This window comes from Gopherus evgoodei, chromosome 2 (genome assembly GCF_007399415.2).
Source record: "Gopherus evgoodei ecotype Sinaloan lineage chromosome 2, rGopEvg1_v1.p, whole genome shotgun sequence".
Taxonomy (NCBI): Eukaryota; Metazoa; Chordata; order Testudines; family Testudinidae; genus Gopherus; species Gopherus evgoodei.
This window is the reverse complement of record NC_044323.1, coordinates 137302246-137318475: the sequence shown is the minus strand read 5'-3', so window position 1 is coordinate 137318475 and position 16230 is coordinate 137302246. Positions and strand designations below refer to the sequence as shown.

At 43.4% G+C, this 16230-nt stretch overlaps 1 protein-coding gene across 1 annotated transcript in view; it reads right to left on the bottom strand.

Annotated features, from left to right (window-relative positions):
- Positions 1–637: 637 nt before the first annotated feature.
- Positions 638–16230, bottom strand: part of FBXL7 (F-box and leucine rich repeat protein 7) — a 346868-nt gene continuing 331275 nt past the window's right edge. The window contains 3 exon segments of the mRNA XM_030551734.1: positions 638–2877; positions 2879–3003; positions 14353–14964. Of these exon segments, the coding sequence (XP_030407594.1) occupies positions 2266–2877; positions 2879–3003; positions 14353–14964 (1349 nt within the window). The 3' untranslated portion in view covers positions 638–2265.

Here is a 16230-nt window from a genome sequence, read left to right as displayed (position 1 = left end):
TAGTACTTCAGATCAGGGCCACCTGAGATTGATTATTTTAAAATGTGAGACTAAGGATGCAAGTCTTCATTCACCTTCCACACACATCCAGAACAATGGATTTCTCAGAATACGCGTGGCTTTGCGAAGTGTGAAGAATAATTGTTATTATGTGTCTGTATTGAGCCTGACCCTTGGTAGAACTGTACAGTCAATGGGGAACAGTTACTCATATCATTCAAGTGCTCTGTATTCTTATTCTCTTTATTTTTTAAGATCAAGAGAACCTTAAGATGGGTTTTAAACTAATGAAGGTTACCTTCAAGAATTTCTTGTTAACGTAATGATGTACTCTCATTTGTTTCAAATACTTTATCACTCGCCAGCTACATTTTGAGATCAAGTCAGATCAAGTGAGCAAAGTGAGCAAAGGCAAATTATAAACAGATATCTGAGGCCATTACTACTGTCTCTTGTAATCTTTTCTGGAGGAAATCCTGAATTATAATTGACAGTGAGCTATTAGTGAAATGTCCACTCACATACTAATAAACCAAAGACAACTAAACTTTGGGAATATCTTAAGTCTCTCTCCCCATGCTCAGCCAGAAGTTAACTGATTAGCTCAAATGACCATCCATATTTGTCAGTTACCAATATATTGCTTTATTTCTTGGTAGTAAATTAAGGCTTTATAGTGAGATTCACACAGTACAGGCCAATTGAAGACACTGGAACCTTTAAAAACCATGTAGCAGTATTCATTCAATTTAGCATAGCCAGAAAGGTAGCAACTTTTTATAAACACTTAAATGTTACTAATGAGACCTCGAGTGCAAATGGCTCAGCCAAATTCATACCAACCTTGAGAATGGATTCAACAGCTTCACTCTCCTTGAGGACAGTGAAGAGAATAGCTAACTGGGATAAAATCCACTGTGCAACCTCCTGAGAAATCAGCTTTGTAAAAAAAGGAAGCTAGACTGATGTTAGTTGACAAAATGGCACCACTCCCTAACATATACCGATTAGTGACAGAGTGGTAATGAGGAGCTGTAAGAGCTTTTCCCAGCAATCATTTTGGCTCCTACCCCTCGTCTCTTTTGGACAGTGTTATTTAATTCAGAGGAAAATGAAGGATGCTTAATGAGTTTGCCCATGAGACCACACTATCCTGCAAGTGAAAAAATGCACAAACTGACAAATGGAGAAGCAATATGCACAGGCTAAAGATCTTTTCTCACAAGTAGGACACATCCTGCCAGCTTTGCCTTTTATACATTGTGTGAGTGTGGCTACAGATTATTTCCTTAGTGATTATGTATGTTCTTAAACACATGAATTTTCATTTCATCTCAGTGACATATTAATGTTGTCTGGAGATGATGCAGCTACTGTTCCATGAAAACCAAACAGATCGTTTTCCTCCCCACATCTCTCCAGCAGAGACATTTACAGTGATTGAGCCTAACATATGAATCAGTTGTCAATCATGTACAGGGGGCCTGCCTGAAAATATCATCACTTCTAATGAGTCTGGCTTTCAGATCTAAGGACTTGATGGGACTTGCCAGAAATAAGTGGGGAAGAACTTCCATTACAGTCGTCTGGCAACTAATCATGAAATGATCACATGCTAAGGGAAAGAAGGAGACAATGAATAGGGGGAAGCCTCAAAATTGATTGCATTGGCAAGAGAGAGCAGCTATAACAGTAACACCTGTTAGACTAACAGTCTTCAACCATATGAGGCAGTACTGATACTGCAATTCTTTGCTCAACAGTGGCCATTTCTTCAGTTGAAAGGAACATGGTTAAGGGACTTCCAAGAAGATGCTACTTAGACAAGGTGGTGTTGCATCAGCCATGCTGGAGGAATTTGGGGGGTGGGTTTCGAGACAAATAGTGCCTCTGCGGCTTCTTGAGCACAGCTGGAGCTCAGATTTAATGCTGCTCAAGTTGCACTTCAAAGGGAGTGATTATGTGCTATTCCCTTTGGAGAGCTAGTTCAGGCTAGTAAAGCGTTAGGGCTACCAGGGGTATAGCACTGCCATGGTGCTGTGGAGTACTCACTGCTTTTAGATTAAGGAAGCATCTCCACAGAGACCCAATCAAATAAAAAAGGTGATAGTTTAAAACAAAAAATATTCTTTTTAAAAACAAACCTCACCAGCACCATACAAGAAAGCTGACTCCCACGAGCCATACAGAGAAGAGCTAGGTACTGTATGTGGGAGTGTGTGTTTATACATCAATGTTTTTAATCAACAGGTGCAGAGTGTCCTTTCAGAAAAAGCGGGGTTGGTGGTGCTCAATAATACAGCGCTTGCAATGGCGTTTAACAAAACGAAGAGCGTCCACGGAAACCTCACAGTCCTGCACGTTCAGCATCTGCAGGTCAAAGCAGTTCGCAGCTACAATCTGTAGGCCCTGGCCTGTGATGCTCTCACATGACTTCAGGCTCAGGCGTTTCAAGTTGAAGCAGTTCAGGGCCAGAAACTCCAGGCCGGTGTCTGAGACCAGCGGGCACTTGCCAATATCCAATGATTTTGAGTTTTGTGCAATTTTGGCGAGGTACTCCACGCCATGGTCTGTGATGCCCTCGCAGCCCCGCGCATTGAGGTAGCGCAGCTTGCTGCAGTACTTGGCAATGTAACGGATGCCCACGTCTGTGATGCGACCGCAGTGTGCGATGCTGAGGTACCGCAGGCGCGACTCCAACTTGGCGATCTCCCGCATGCCGAAGTCGCTGACGAAGCGGCAGTCGCTCACGCTCAGCTCCTTGATGGATGTGCAGTAAATCATTAGGTAACGGAGGCCTTCATCGGTGATGCGGACGCAGCGGCGCAGGTACAGATGAGTGAGCTGAGTGCAGTGTGCGGCGATGGTGTGCAGGCCCTTCGTCCTCAAGCACAAAACAGTCTGTCATGTCAGGTAGCGGATAGAGATCTGTTTGCCAGTGTAATGGGGACAGCTTGATGGAGGCTTCGGCGGGTCAACTAATGCATGTCACTTTGGAACAGCCTACATGGAAAAAACACAATGTTAATAAGTTGCAAACTCCTCTGGCAGGATGGGGAGGTTGGCATGTAACTGCAGACCTCAACACACAGCTAGTTATGCAGGCATCTCAGTGCTGCCAGACCTCAGAAAGTACTCTGAGGAAACAGACACTAGTCCAGGTTCTGCCACAGCAGCCATTCATCTTAAATAACTCCACTGAAGTCATAAGGTTACTCCAGTAACCTAAACAACATCAGAACCACAGAAGTGTGGTTTTGTCCATGTCCCAAATTAGGTCAGATCATGGCCCTCAATTTCTTTATGCAGGGGACAGATTCTGATCTCTGTTACCCCAGCACAAATCCATTAATGGTTTGGACAGCACGGGGAGCACATTGCACACAGTTCTCTGGACTGTGGCGACATCATCACTGATTTATTTAGGGCCTGTCTATGCTGCCCCTCAGTTCAAACTACAAATGTGAATACCAGTGTGCACCGAAGTGCTGCACTGTATTGCTCCCCTGTGGATGCTGTGGGTGCAAATTAAATGGTCCCTAGGTTACATTAATGTCGCCCATTTCTGACAGGAGATGTTAACTTGAGCTAGCAACCTTTTAGTTTGTGCCTGTTGTGCAACATGGGGGAGCTACAGCTCAGCACTTTGGTGCACACGGCTATTCATACCCACCGAGTCCAAACTGTGGGGCAGTGTAGACATGCCCCCAATCGGTGTTTCAGCATCAGAGCCTATATTATGTTCAAGCATTGCAAGAAACAAAAGGGAAACCTCCAGGCCCAGATGGGCCTAATGTTTGGGGAACAGAAATGTATGATCTGCCCTACTGATGCAAATCGGGCTAGTAACCAGGTGACACCCATCTAACAACTGGATGACAATAATATTGTATGTCATGGCATCTTACATTCAAACAACACAACCAGTGGAGAAAATCTGGAATATCACATGCAGCGCTCAAGTGCTAACCTCTTCTCTCTCCATTGTGATTCCCTTTCAAAGTACATTATATTAAGCAGAGGACCTTTTATTTCTTATTTTCCATAATAAATAAATAATAATAATGCAGAGCACTAACCACCAGGCCAGCCAGCCATAGGACCAAACTCAGAGCTACCAGGAATTCAACCCAGGGACCAGCTTCAGCCCTGACATGAACAGGTGCATTTCTCCCATTTCCTCCTTCTCGCAGTCATGGGGAACTAAGGAGTGCAGCAGAGGACGCTATGGTCCTTCCCTGAGAGAGGGATGGGGTAGAGGAAGAAAGCACCAAGTGGCACCCTGAAGCCCATTAATTCTGTACTGACACATCTGGACTGCTTACGGACAGAGTGTTCCATTCTATAGTCTTTAGCCAAGGAAGACAGGACAATGCAGCACAGGCCCTTTGGGGTGTGAGGAAAAGTAAAGCAAGAAAATCAGTGTAGATGCTAGGAGGAAACAAGTAAAGCAGGGAATTAGAGGTGGCGTTAGAGCCGTAGGAACCTCAAAATTGCCGGTTTTGATTTATGCACTCATCATACTAGGTTTGCAGGATGAGTTTTGATTTAGACTTTGCTTTCGTCAAACAGATGCAAAGTTTAGCTGAAATCTCACACAAGTGCAAGTGGCAAGTACTGCACAGCCCCGGGGGAAGCTCTAGGACCTTGAGACAGGAAGAACCATTTTGATTAGTCAACAGGTTCCTCAGAAAATCAATACCGCCTTTTCCCTTTTAGATATTTCTGGTTCATGTCCCTGCAGGTTACTGTCTGGTTTATAATGAGAACAAATGATCTAACCTGGAAGACTCAGAACAAACAAATGCGTGCAGACACGCAGACGCAGACACGCACACGATAGATGCAAGGAGAGTTCCAAAGGGAAGTGATACAATTGGAGTTCAGCCATGTAAACCTTCCTTAGACTAGACAACAGAAGATGGCACAATGGCCTACTCCTCCAGTTGAGTCTGCACAAATGGATGCTGGCAACCTGGCAGAGCCCCACTTATGTCAGCGGAGTTTGGCATGAGCACGAGGGTCTGTCTGCACGAATCTGCCTGCAGGACAGTGGCATAAATGTGGATTCTTTACAAACAGATTAGGATTTATTTTTAAAATTAGGATAGTGAGAATGAAGGTCTGCAGACAGAGAGAAGGAGAAGAAAATTCTGCCTGCGGAATATTTGAGAAAGAGGGACATATGAACGACTAATGCATTTCTAATATGAAAATGAAAAGATTGAAAGTCTCCCTGCAGGGCTGGATTTACTGTACATGGCCATGTGATCACAGTTTTGACAGGCTCAGCATCTTGTTGTCTAGTTACTTTGGCTACAGTATATGGTATTTGATGGGAAGGGTGTTTAGAATGGTTTCACCAGAAGAAAAGAGTGCATGTTGATTATAGACTGTTTTTTTAAGTGAAGTGACATTTTTTGGGTCTGTAACAATTTTCTGTCCCAAATAATAAAGATGTAAAAACAAAACCTCATACAGCAAGATTTTTCCATAGAGGAAATGTAACTAATTTAAAAGGCAGGAGAAACTTCCAAGTGGAATGAAAGAACCTTGGCCAGCATATGTTAGATAATAGTTTGCAGTCAAGCTCAAACAGCTCCTGGAGTTATCTGAGGCCTGCTAAAGGAGAGGATGTTGAGAGTTTATTTATTTATGTTGTGGAAAACTCTGATAGTTAATAGGGATACCTGTTTTTGACATTAAAATACATCGCTACCCTCGATATAACGCCACCCGGTATAACACGAATTTGGATATAACGCGGTAAAGCAGTGCTCCGGGGTGCGGTGTGAGGCTGCGCACTCAGTGGATCAAAACAAGTTCAATATAACACGGTTTCACCTATAACGCGTGGGTAAGATTTTTGGCTCCCAAGGACAGCATTATATCGAAATAGAGGTGTATTGATATCTTACCAGTGCCAAAGAACAGCCCTTAAGAACAAAGAGACAAGCAGAATAAACACATATGGAAGTGAAATTCTTTGAATTAATTCGGTTTTCTATTGGGTCAAAGAGATCTAGACTTTCACAGTCATATTGATAAACCATTTACTGTGACCAAGACTGCCAAAGTCTCCAGTATGTCACACAGCACACCCACCCAAGCTTTCATGCTTGTTACTACACCACACGTCATGCGTAGGCCCAAGCCTTTTTGTTTCAACTGCCCCTAGCATTTAATCAAGAGGAATCTCATTATTTTGGGCTAGATTTTGCCAGAGTCCATCAGAGTCCAGCTAGACACATTAGGTTCAGAGATGAGACTGCAGCTGTCAAGAGTTGCCAGGAGCACATTACAACCAGAATTCCTCCTGGGGCCTCCAGGCAGCACACTCTGGTGTGGTCCTGCATCAGCCTTGAAGAAGGAGCATTCTCGCATCTCTATGCTCTACTAGTGCCTCTCTCACTCTTGGCCCCTTACAGGCACTTAGGTTCCACAGAGACTTTAGGAGAGAAAGCATCGAATCTCCCCATTAGGATCCCACCTAGTCCCTGTGTACAGGCCTAAAGAGGGAGGGGGAACCTCTTTGTACCTCTCCCACTTGTGCACCTGCACAGAGGCTGACCAGAATTTGACCCCTGACTCTTAAACACCGCTCATGCAGAGCTGCACATTTGCAGATCACTTCTCCTATTTAGGCTGCAAGCTCCTTGAACAGGAATCCCCTCTGACTCTGCTTGCAAAGATAAAAACATGAGGAAAGGGAGTGGATTATGATGAAGAAGAAAGTAGGAACCGTGGCTTGAATAGGAGCTGTCCATAGAGCTATTGCTGGAAAACAGCCCAATATTCCCCTCCAGTCCCTGGGGTATCACCTACAAACCCAACACATACTAATCCCCTTCTCTTCCCCTGAGCCCTGTTTCTCCCCTCATCTCCCACATGACCCTTCTGGATCAGGAAAAGCAGCAGAGAATCCTGTGGCACCTTATAGACTAACAGACGTTTTGGAGCATGAGCTTTCGTGGGTGAATACCCACTTCTTCAGATGCATGGCACAGCTACCCCTCTGATTCTGGATCAGGGTGTCTCTTCCTAGAAACTCACGGGGGAGAAGCAGTTTCCTGATGGCCCAGATATTCGGGTAGTGGGCTACCTGTCCCTCAGATGATGGGGGGCAGACCCCAGTCCCACTTGAAATGGATGTAAAGAGAAATGGGAAACAGCAACTGGAAGGTCTAGGCTGGTTCCTAATGGTGACAAGAGATTTTTAAGGGAGCTTGAACTGTACATGAACCTGAATCTCTGTACGATCCACATTTGGGAACCCCAACCTGCAAGGCCCTGACAGCCCTGAAGACACACATTAGAGCAGATCTGACATTCTCCTCCAGTAGAGGGAAGGGGCGCACCCCCCCCGGCTACCCCATCACCGCACTGGATTCTGCGGTTCCTGGAAGTGTGAGCCGCCCTCCCACAGCTCCCCCCGTCCTGCTGCCTCAGAATTCACTGTTGTGAATCACTAGACCACGCACCCCCTGGGGCAGGGCCAGTGTTGCGGGGGCTTGCTGCCGGTCTGGGTCTCAGCTGCTGGCCCCGCCCAGCCTCCTGCTGGCCTAGGGTTCCGTTCACTCAGCTGGCAGCACAGTGAGTGGGGCTGGCGCCGGAACCCCAGGCAAAATCGGCTCGCATTGCCAAAGGTGGCACGCGTGCCATAGGTTGCTGGTCCCTGCGATAGGGCCAGCAATTACCTCAGGTATTTTTAACTATGTGTGTGCACCCAGGTTAAGAACCACTGCACTAAATAGATAAAATCTGCATTTTAATTTAATTTTAAATGAAGTTTCTTAAACATTTAAAAAACTTGTTACTTCACAACAAACAATAGTTCATAGACACTAGAGAGAGAACTTCTAAAACCATTAAAATGTATTACCGGCACGCGAAACCTTAAAATTAGAGGAATAAATGAAGACTCGGCAACACCACTTCTGACAGGTGCCGAACCCTGCCCTATCGGGTTGCATTTGGTTTGTTTAGATAGATGCATTTCACCTCTCTTTGCATATGCCAGCAAGTTCAGCGTAGTGTGCAAAGCAATTTGAACAGTGACGCTACTCAGCAAGATCATTACACAGCATGGCATACTGTCAAGCAGCCCTTCACACACATAGGCTGGCAGTGAAGAGGAGGTCAAAATAATACTCAGCCGTCAGAGGAAAGAGAAATAATGGGATCCTAGTTTTCGAAGCACTTTCACAAGTACCCTATATAACCAACACTTTGAAAATTAATTTAGAAGCGCGGCTCAAGTCAAACCTCCAGAGAAGCAATGCTCCTTGAGTTCCAAAAAACAAAGGCTAGCTGAAGATGCAAAACCCAGTTTTGGATTTTAAGCACCCTCAAAGTTCAAGAGTATTGGTTTAGCCCTCTGTAGAGGTTAGGGCTATTCTGAAATATCTGATGTTCAAATACGATCTTTCTACCCATGGATATTATAACTAGTTAGTTTAATATTATAACCCTGCATTTCATGCATGGGTAATTTAAACCAAAGAGGCTAAAGGTTTCATATTAAGCAACACAATTACATCTTAGCTATTATGCTGACAATTAGTCAGACAGCTCCTGCTCACTTCCCTTTATTAAACCTCTTTCAGTTACCACCAACAGCATTGTTTACTTACACTATTGTGGGAAAACCATGGAACTGACTGTACACAGTGTTGCCAAATGCACAATTTCCCCTGTTTGTTTGGATGTTTCATGCAGCAAGACAGCAAAAAAGAACATCTTCAAAATAGGAAGATGTGATTGGAAGGCCACAAAAATTGGCAGGGGAACTCAGGCTCCTTTGGAAACCCCAGCGTTTGTCAGTTTCCAAAAATGAGTTAAAAGTAGCTCCTTGTTCTGCTCCTGCCTCTAAAGAAGTTGGGCACCTAACTCCTTAAGGCTCTGTTGTGTCCTTTTAAGGGACTTTCCAGTCAACTGGGATTTGCATCTGGGATTCTCCAAGATTACAGTGGGAGTCACCACTGGAGCCAGGAACGGAAGCGTTCTAATCCTCTGCTCTCAGTTCACTGAGCAAGGAGACATGTGTCTGAGCACAGGACTGCACATCCAATTCACTGCATGCTTTTCCATTGCTCTTTGGACTAATCTTGCACCACTGAATGTAACTGGAATTTTCCTCTTGATTCAATGGTGATAAGAATCAGGCCAATGTGTTATGAAGGCTTCACCATGGAGTCTGATGAATGCCGTTTAATGAATTATTAAAGCAAAGTTACATATAAACATTAACCTACTACATTGTACATTACTTATTCAGGATCAGGTTAATACTCAAAGAACCTGGCTCAAGATTCTGGCTTGCTGGCTGGGGAGTCCCCCTCTCTGGACTATACTAAACAGGGGGGACAACATTTCTAAATACCTATCTTCTTTTTGGTACTTCTCTTGTGCACATACTTGGTGTGAAAGCTTTTCCATTACAAAGACAATTCATATTTACTATCCCACAATTCCATAGGAGGAGGGAGGAGGGTCACATTTTTCCAGTAATGTGTAATACAACGTCTAGCTGCTAACAATAAAAAGAAATTAATTTACTGGCTTCTTACTGGAGCATTAAGTAAGCAGGTCCAGGGATCTCTAGGAAGCTGGCGTTTTGTCATAAGAATCTCTTTTCATTTCCTTGCAAGTGGTCATAGGTCACAACCACCAAACGTGCAAGTATGTTTCCCTTTCCCCACAATCCCCCACAGAATGCCTCTTGGAAGCACAAATCTGATTGCTCTTAACTGGAGTCAAATGCCACCTATATATAATTTATAAAAATTTCTTTAGGAGCTATACAACTTGAAGAAAGTATATCCCCTTTCCGATATAGTGACCCGTTAATCCAGATCAATTTCTTTTTATCCAAATCTGTCTCCCATCTTTTTATCTGGGTTTATGCCTATCAAATCATTTTTCAATCAAAATTATATGCATATTAGAAATTAAACATTTTGTTCTAACTTGCTCCTGAGCTAACTCCTCAAATGTGGTTAAGATCTATATAGAGCTGCCGCATATCCAGATTTCACAATAAAATGTTTGATTTGTAAATACTGAAAATATGGGATCTTTATATTATTTATATTATTACATATCTCTTGGTCTGATTTCAAACCAGGACCCAGGAACAGCTGTCTGAACTGAGCATTCTCAGCTCCTACCTGTAACAAAGAGTAACTTTGAAATTTCCTAGGGATAAATTCCTGATTATTAATGCAAGTAAATAAGAGAGAAGGCCACTCTGACAGAAATGTAAAAAAATTGTCCAAAGCTGCTAAGGTGGTCGGATGAAAAGGGGATTTTTTATTTCTGATCACCTACATTTCTTTTTAACGCAACAATTACTATGAATAGTTACATTTGGGCTCCAGTCTTATTTGAGTTATACCCCGTGTTTGGATGGTCGATTGCTAATCTAATTGATCTAATATTTTAACTGTTACGTGGTGAGCGCTATTTTTATGTCAGAGTGGGAGCATACTCTACAGTAACAATCCTTACAAAAATAAATACAGAGAAACTAATGGTTGACTACATTTTATATTTGTATCATGCTTTTTCTCCCAAGGCATTTCAATTAAACACACATTTGATCACTGAAGTGCAGATGCTTATGATTCACACCTCTAGAAATTAAGGCTCCCTATGTCACTTTCCATAAATTGTAGAGATTTAACTTGATCTTTAATGTCCATACAGAGTAGAAAGGGCCTCCTCTTTTAAGGTCAACCCGTAAGATTCCCCCTGGCTAAGCTGCATGGTATTTAGTTTATCTACCTAAAGAATGTGAAGGGCTGAGTTCACAATGAAGAGATTTGAATCAGTGGTATAAAAAGGCCTCTTGTGTGGCTCCAGTAACTTCAGCTGAATACAGGACTCTGGTAGCCAGAGTTGATGGCTTAGTAAGCATCAGGTTCAAAATTGCCTCAGTTGCTCATTTACTTTGCTTGCACAAACATGCATAATAGCAGATTTCCCAAAAGAGGCACTGAAGTGTGTGTTGAAAGTAGAAAAGTGGGTGCATGTGGGCCTGAGAGAGCTGGTCTGGCTTCACTGTTGCCAACTCTTGTTAGTTTATCATGAGTTCCACAAACTTTTCTTTCTGAAACAACGTCCGGTTGAGCATTGGCTCACCAGGCAACTGCTTCTTCACCAGTACAGCTAACATTTGTACTGGATGGAAATCAAGTATAACTGATTATTGCTGTAATCTTACTAGGAGCATTCAAGCCAGGTGATAAACTGTCACTTGTTTGTAATTTGATCTAGTCACCATCAAAAACATATGGAAGCATTTTTTAAAATGCCTGAGTGGTGAGGTTTGTAGGATATTTGCAAAGTTAATGTAAACCTCTTATACATAAGATTTCCTGACATTTTCATTTTATGGATGTTCCCATGATACTGTTTGAGTTTTATGATTAAAATAAGCATTTAATAATAGAATGGCCACCTGATATAAACTTCAGAGAGAATGCCAAGATAATTTAAAAAAAAACAACATTATTACACATATTTATCTGTGTACTTGCCTGTAACTATGTCTAGAACTCAGAGTTAAAAACCTCTTACCTGTGTTGCATTAATTATTACAATTCTTCATGCACTTATTTCAGCTGAACTCCTTGAACTTGGTCTAAATTCTACTCTTAATTGCACTAGTGTAAGTTCATGTACATCAATGAAGTCACTCCAGTTTTATACTGATGTAACTAAAGAGAGAGAAGAGACCGAATTCTGCTGTCAGTCAATCTTCTCCCCATATCTCGGACTGATTTACTATCAGTCTCTTCCTCCTCCTTTGGCAATTTCACTTCTTTGGATATAAGAAAATCTTCATCTGTAACTCTGGGCATTTGGAACAGTCCACCTGTTTTTAAATTTAGTATGAAAACATCTGCTCATATTTGCATAGACTCTAGTTTTCCTTTCCTTCTGCTTTCATTTTTAACTGTAATTCTATTTAACTATGCAAAGTATGGTACACAGTATGTAAGAAGATGCTATAAAAATATAGTTGCCCTGTATTGTTCAGAAATAATTTTAAAATCCACGTTATTTTTTCAGTACCTATGGCATTCAGGCTAAATCCTAAAGTCATTCTTCTAATAAAAGATCCATCAGACCTGATTCTGAACTCAGACTGATGGGACTTCATTGGCTTTAATTAGTTTATGTGAGAGTTAAAGTCCCACTGAAATCAATGATCCTAATTTTGCTCTGAATAAAGGTTAACGGCTTTCAACTTCCACTGAAGTTAGTCGCAGGTGAAGCGCTTAGGACCTCACGGGTCCAGGCCCCAGGGCATGGCCTGTGTTTACTTTTGTGGATCACTCAGTCTGGGGACAGGACAGGAAGACTTTTTCATTTCTAGTTACTTCCATTTCCGGGGTCACGTACACTAGTCCAGTGCTGAGTATAAAGGACTTTAGCTCTGCAGATAAATGTTTAAATGAAACACAAGGCAACCCTGACTGACACATTTTATATTTCTAGTTCTATTTTTGTAGGGGATCTTAGCCACATTTTTCATCCTGGTGGACTCTGTAGAGAGAGACAATGCGGGTGAGGTAATATCTTTTATAGGACCAACTTCTGTTAGTGAGAGAGACAAGCATTCCAGCTTGCACAGAGCTCTTCAGGTCTGTGAAAGCTACTCAGAGTATCACAGCTAAATACAAGGTCTGAACAGATTGTTTAGCATAAGTAGCTAACACATATTTCAAGTGACCAATCAACCATTAACACACTTCCAGTCATAAAGGGGGGGGGGAACAACTGGGGGGTTGTTAGTGGGTTATAGATTGTTGTAATAAGCTATAAATCCAGTTTCTCTATTCAGTCCATGATTTTTAGTGTCTAGCAAAGTTATGAATTTAAGCTCCCTGCACAGGGAACTCAGGGGAGCAGGGAGCTGATAGGGAAAGCTGATGGGGTGCTGTCGGTCCACCCTGGTTCCAAGCCCCCACCAGCTAGCTCCACCGGGCTGCTCTTCCTGCAAGCAGTGGACAAAGCAGGCGGCTGCCAAGCGAGGTTAGAAGGGACCATTTCACAACTTTAAACGAGCATGTTCCCTAATTGATCAGCAATGTAACAACGACACAATGCTAACTGGACGACTTTAAGTGAGGAGTTACTGTATCTGCAAAGGATGTGTGCCTTTCAGCAAGGTCATTGTCAATAGGCTGTGTGGGTCTGATTCTTTGTTGTCTTGAACCTCTTCCAACTGAGCCAAACACACTACTATTCTGAACCACTAGTAGCAATGTAAATAATTGCACAATGTGCATGGCAACAGGGAGTCAAGTCCTGTGCTCACCAACAGGTCAAAAGAATGCCATCAAGACACCCTGCGACCGTGGAGACAGATTTCATCTGCGAGAAGGGCAGTAACATTCAAATCACCAGTTATAACCCAGAACACCAGTGTGAAATAAAATCAGAATCAATGGGCCTGATTTTCCATGGCCACGTGCCTGGTGCAGTCATTTATACCTATGGAAAGTGGGTGAATTGCCATTCTGAGGGGGTAGCACTTTACACCATTTTGCTCAGCTCCCTATTCAGTCATTTATGTCTGTGCAATGGGTAAGCTGAACCAGTTAACTTAATTCAGCCCTGGACTACACCCAGTGCAGTTGTGGGATCATGCAGAGGGTCTAACTCAGTGCTGAATTTAATCCCAGTGCCTCCATTGAGGCCCATCCTCCAACTCAAGCTCTGATCAATGCACAGGGGGAGCAAAATTCCCTATGGTTGACCTCTAATGACAACCTCCTGCCTCCCGACAGAACATCTGGGGACCATCAGCAAAGGCATCTCTGCTGCTCAAAACCACTGCAACACCACATCGAAGCTAAGGCGGTCCCTAATGTACATTAGTCAAGTCCCAAACAAAATTAGGCAGTGCCTAGATGTCAAAACGTATCCCGAGCTGTGGGTCTTGGCCTTCCAAACGCACTGTCCTTACTTCAGGGCTATATAACTTTTGTGCTCCTAGAAAGCCCAGTTGCTGCGCTACCCATCCTTAAAGAGGGTATAGTGTGCACTCCTCACTGTAGAGGGCCAGCTGTGCTCGCTGCTTCAGAGGGAGAGGTACGGAAACAACTCCTGCAGTACAAAGACTGCCACTATATCCTGTGCACTGATACAATGTGATGAGGAGTATTAACACCTAGATAGGTAAGACAAAAGGGGCGGGAGGAGGGGCTTGTCTTCTTGGTGCAGCTATAGGGGCCAGGTTATTCTCTGCCCCTCTGTGCCTTATCTCCCCCTTTTCACTTCTGCACAGGATTGTCCTGTCTCTCTCAATCTAGATTATATTATTTAAATACTTTCACTTACCTGACACATCCAGGTGCTCAAGGTTTGGACACAGTGACACCACATCAAAGACTGCTTCATTGGAGATGTTGTAACAGCCTGACACCTCTAGCCTCCTCAGTTCTGGACAGCACTGGGCAATGGTGTAGAGTCCTCTGTCTGTGAGCCGCCTGCAGCCACTAACAATTACCGTCTCCAACATGAGACATACATTTGGCGTGTCCTGACAAAGCCTCCGGGTCAGCACTTTAAGAGCCCTGTCTACGTTGATTGTTTCGCCTGTCAGGCGAATAGTCCTCCAAAGCCGTGGGTCCCAGGCAAGGTTATACCAGCGGCGACACACTCGTGCACAACGGCACAACTGGTTGGTAGGCAGGAAAGAGAAAATTTGGATCATGGAGTGGTCTGGGAGACGGTCTATGTTGGCCTGTTCTTTCTGCTGTCTGGATGCCAGCCGGATGAGAGGATGAGTAAGGCGGGTTGGAGGAGGTGAATGGACCATAGCAACTGTCTCCCCGGTGACTGAGGATGAAGAACTGGAAGATCCTCGGCCATTTTGGAAGCCGTGAGAATTCTGCGGACATATTAGCGCTGGGCTGGGTGTGCTGAGTGTCCGCATGCTCAGGTCGGAATCTGAAAGATACCAAAGCACAGAACAGTGTTCATTTACAGCATTCAATAGCAATTACAGTATTTTTTTTGAAAAATAAATTGACCCTGATTTTAGGGAGGCTTGTCCCACCTACCAATATTGCAGGCAAGAAACTGTGAGCATGATTAATGGCCCCTCTGTGAGACACACTGTGATTTCCAGGTACAGCCAGGGTCAATGGTTAGACATCTAAATGCAATACATCAGCAACATTGGATGCCATTTAAATGTAACCCCTGGTGTATGACCTCTCCTGTCCCACGCAACAATGAAACTCACATTCTGGTGTTCTGAACTGTAAAAAATAATTGAACACACACACTTGCATCTTTCACTGCTGGCTTGAGCTGTATGGCACTTGGTAGTTTCAGTTCACAGGGATTCATTTCCTTCAGTGTTGGTTCACGTAGTTTCACATCTCCTGAGCTTTGCTTTATGTTTCCATTTGGTTCAAAACTTGAAAATCAGAGCTGGCAAGTTTCACTGTGCTGGGGGCCAGAAACCAGGAATTTTGACTGCAAGTTCTCTCTTTCTGTATGTTGTTGCATGGAAGGAGAGCACCGCGTCCCAAGTGAGGTGTATTGGGTGAAAGCACTGGCCCACACTGCATGCTCTGATAGGGTTGTAGGTGCCCTGCAGACAAGTAAATGGTACTTGAGAGAATTGATTACATGACGTTCTGAGCTCTGAGGATTTCAGTATGTCTCAGACTCTGCCCTCCTGTCTGTTATCAACACATCCTGAAGAGATACTTCAATTCTTCAAAGGTTTGTTTAAAAAATGTAAGTTACCCCCCTGCAGAACTTGAGGCAAGAATTTTCAAGCTCGCATGTGTAGAACTGGGTGCCTAATTTCATGTTTCTACATGAAACAGTTAGAAATGCTGATCACCCTGCTGAAGTCAATGGGAGTTTTGACTGCTCAACACCTTTGAAAATCCAGTCACTTAATTAAGTGCCAAAATATGAATGGGGAGGGGCTAACTTCAGGCCTCTAAGTTTGAAAATTTTGTCCTTTCATTTTATGGGCGCCCTTTCTGCTTGCTATGCCCTCTTAAATCATTTGCAACAATGGAAGTTCCAGATGTGTCTCCTGAATAGAGTATATCCCCTACATCTAAACTTAATATTCTTCATCTTCAGATCTGCTCCTCACCTCTGGTGCGGAAGCCTCCATATACACACCTAAATCCCCAAGAGTAGTTCAGAATGAGATCACAGGATTGTGTTCTTGCTCAGACATGATAA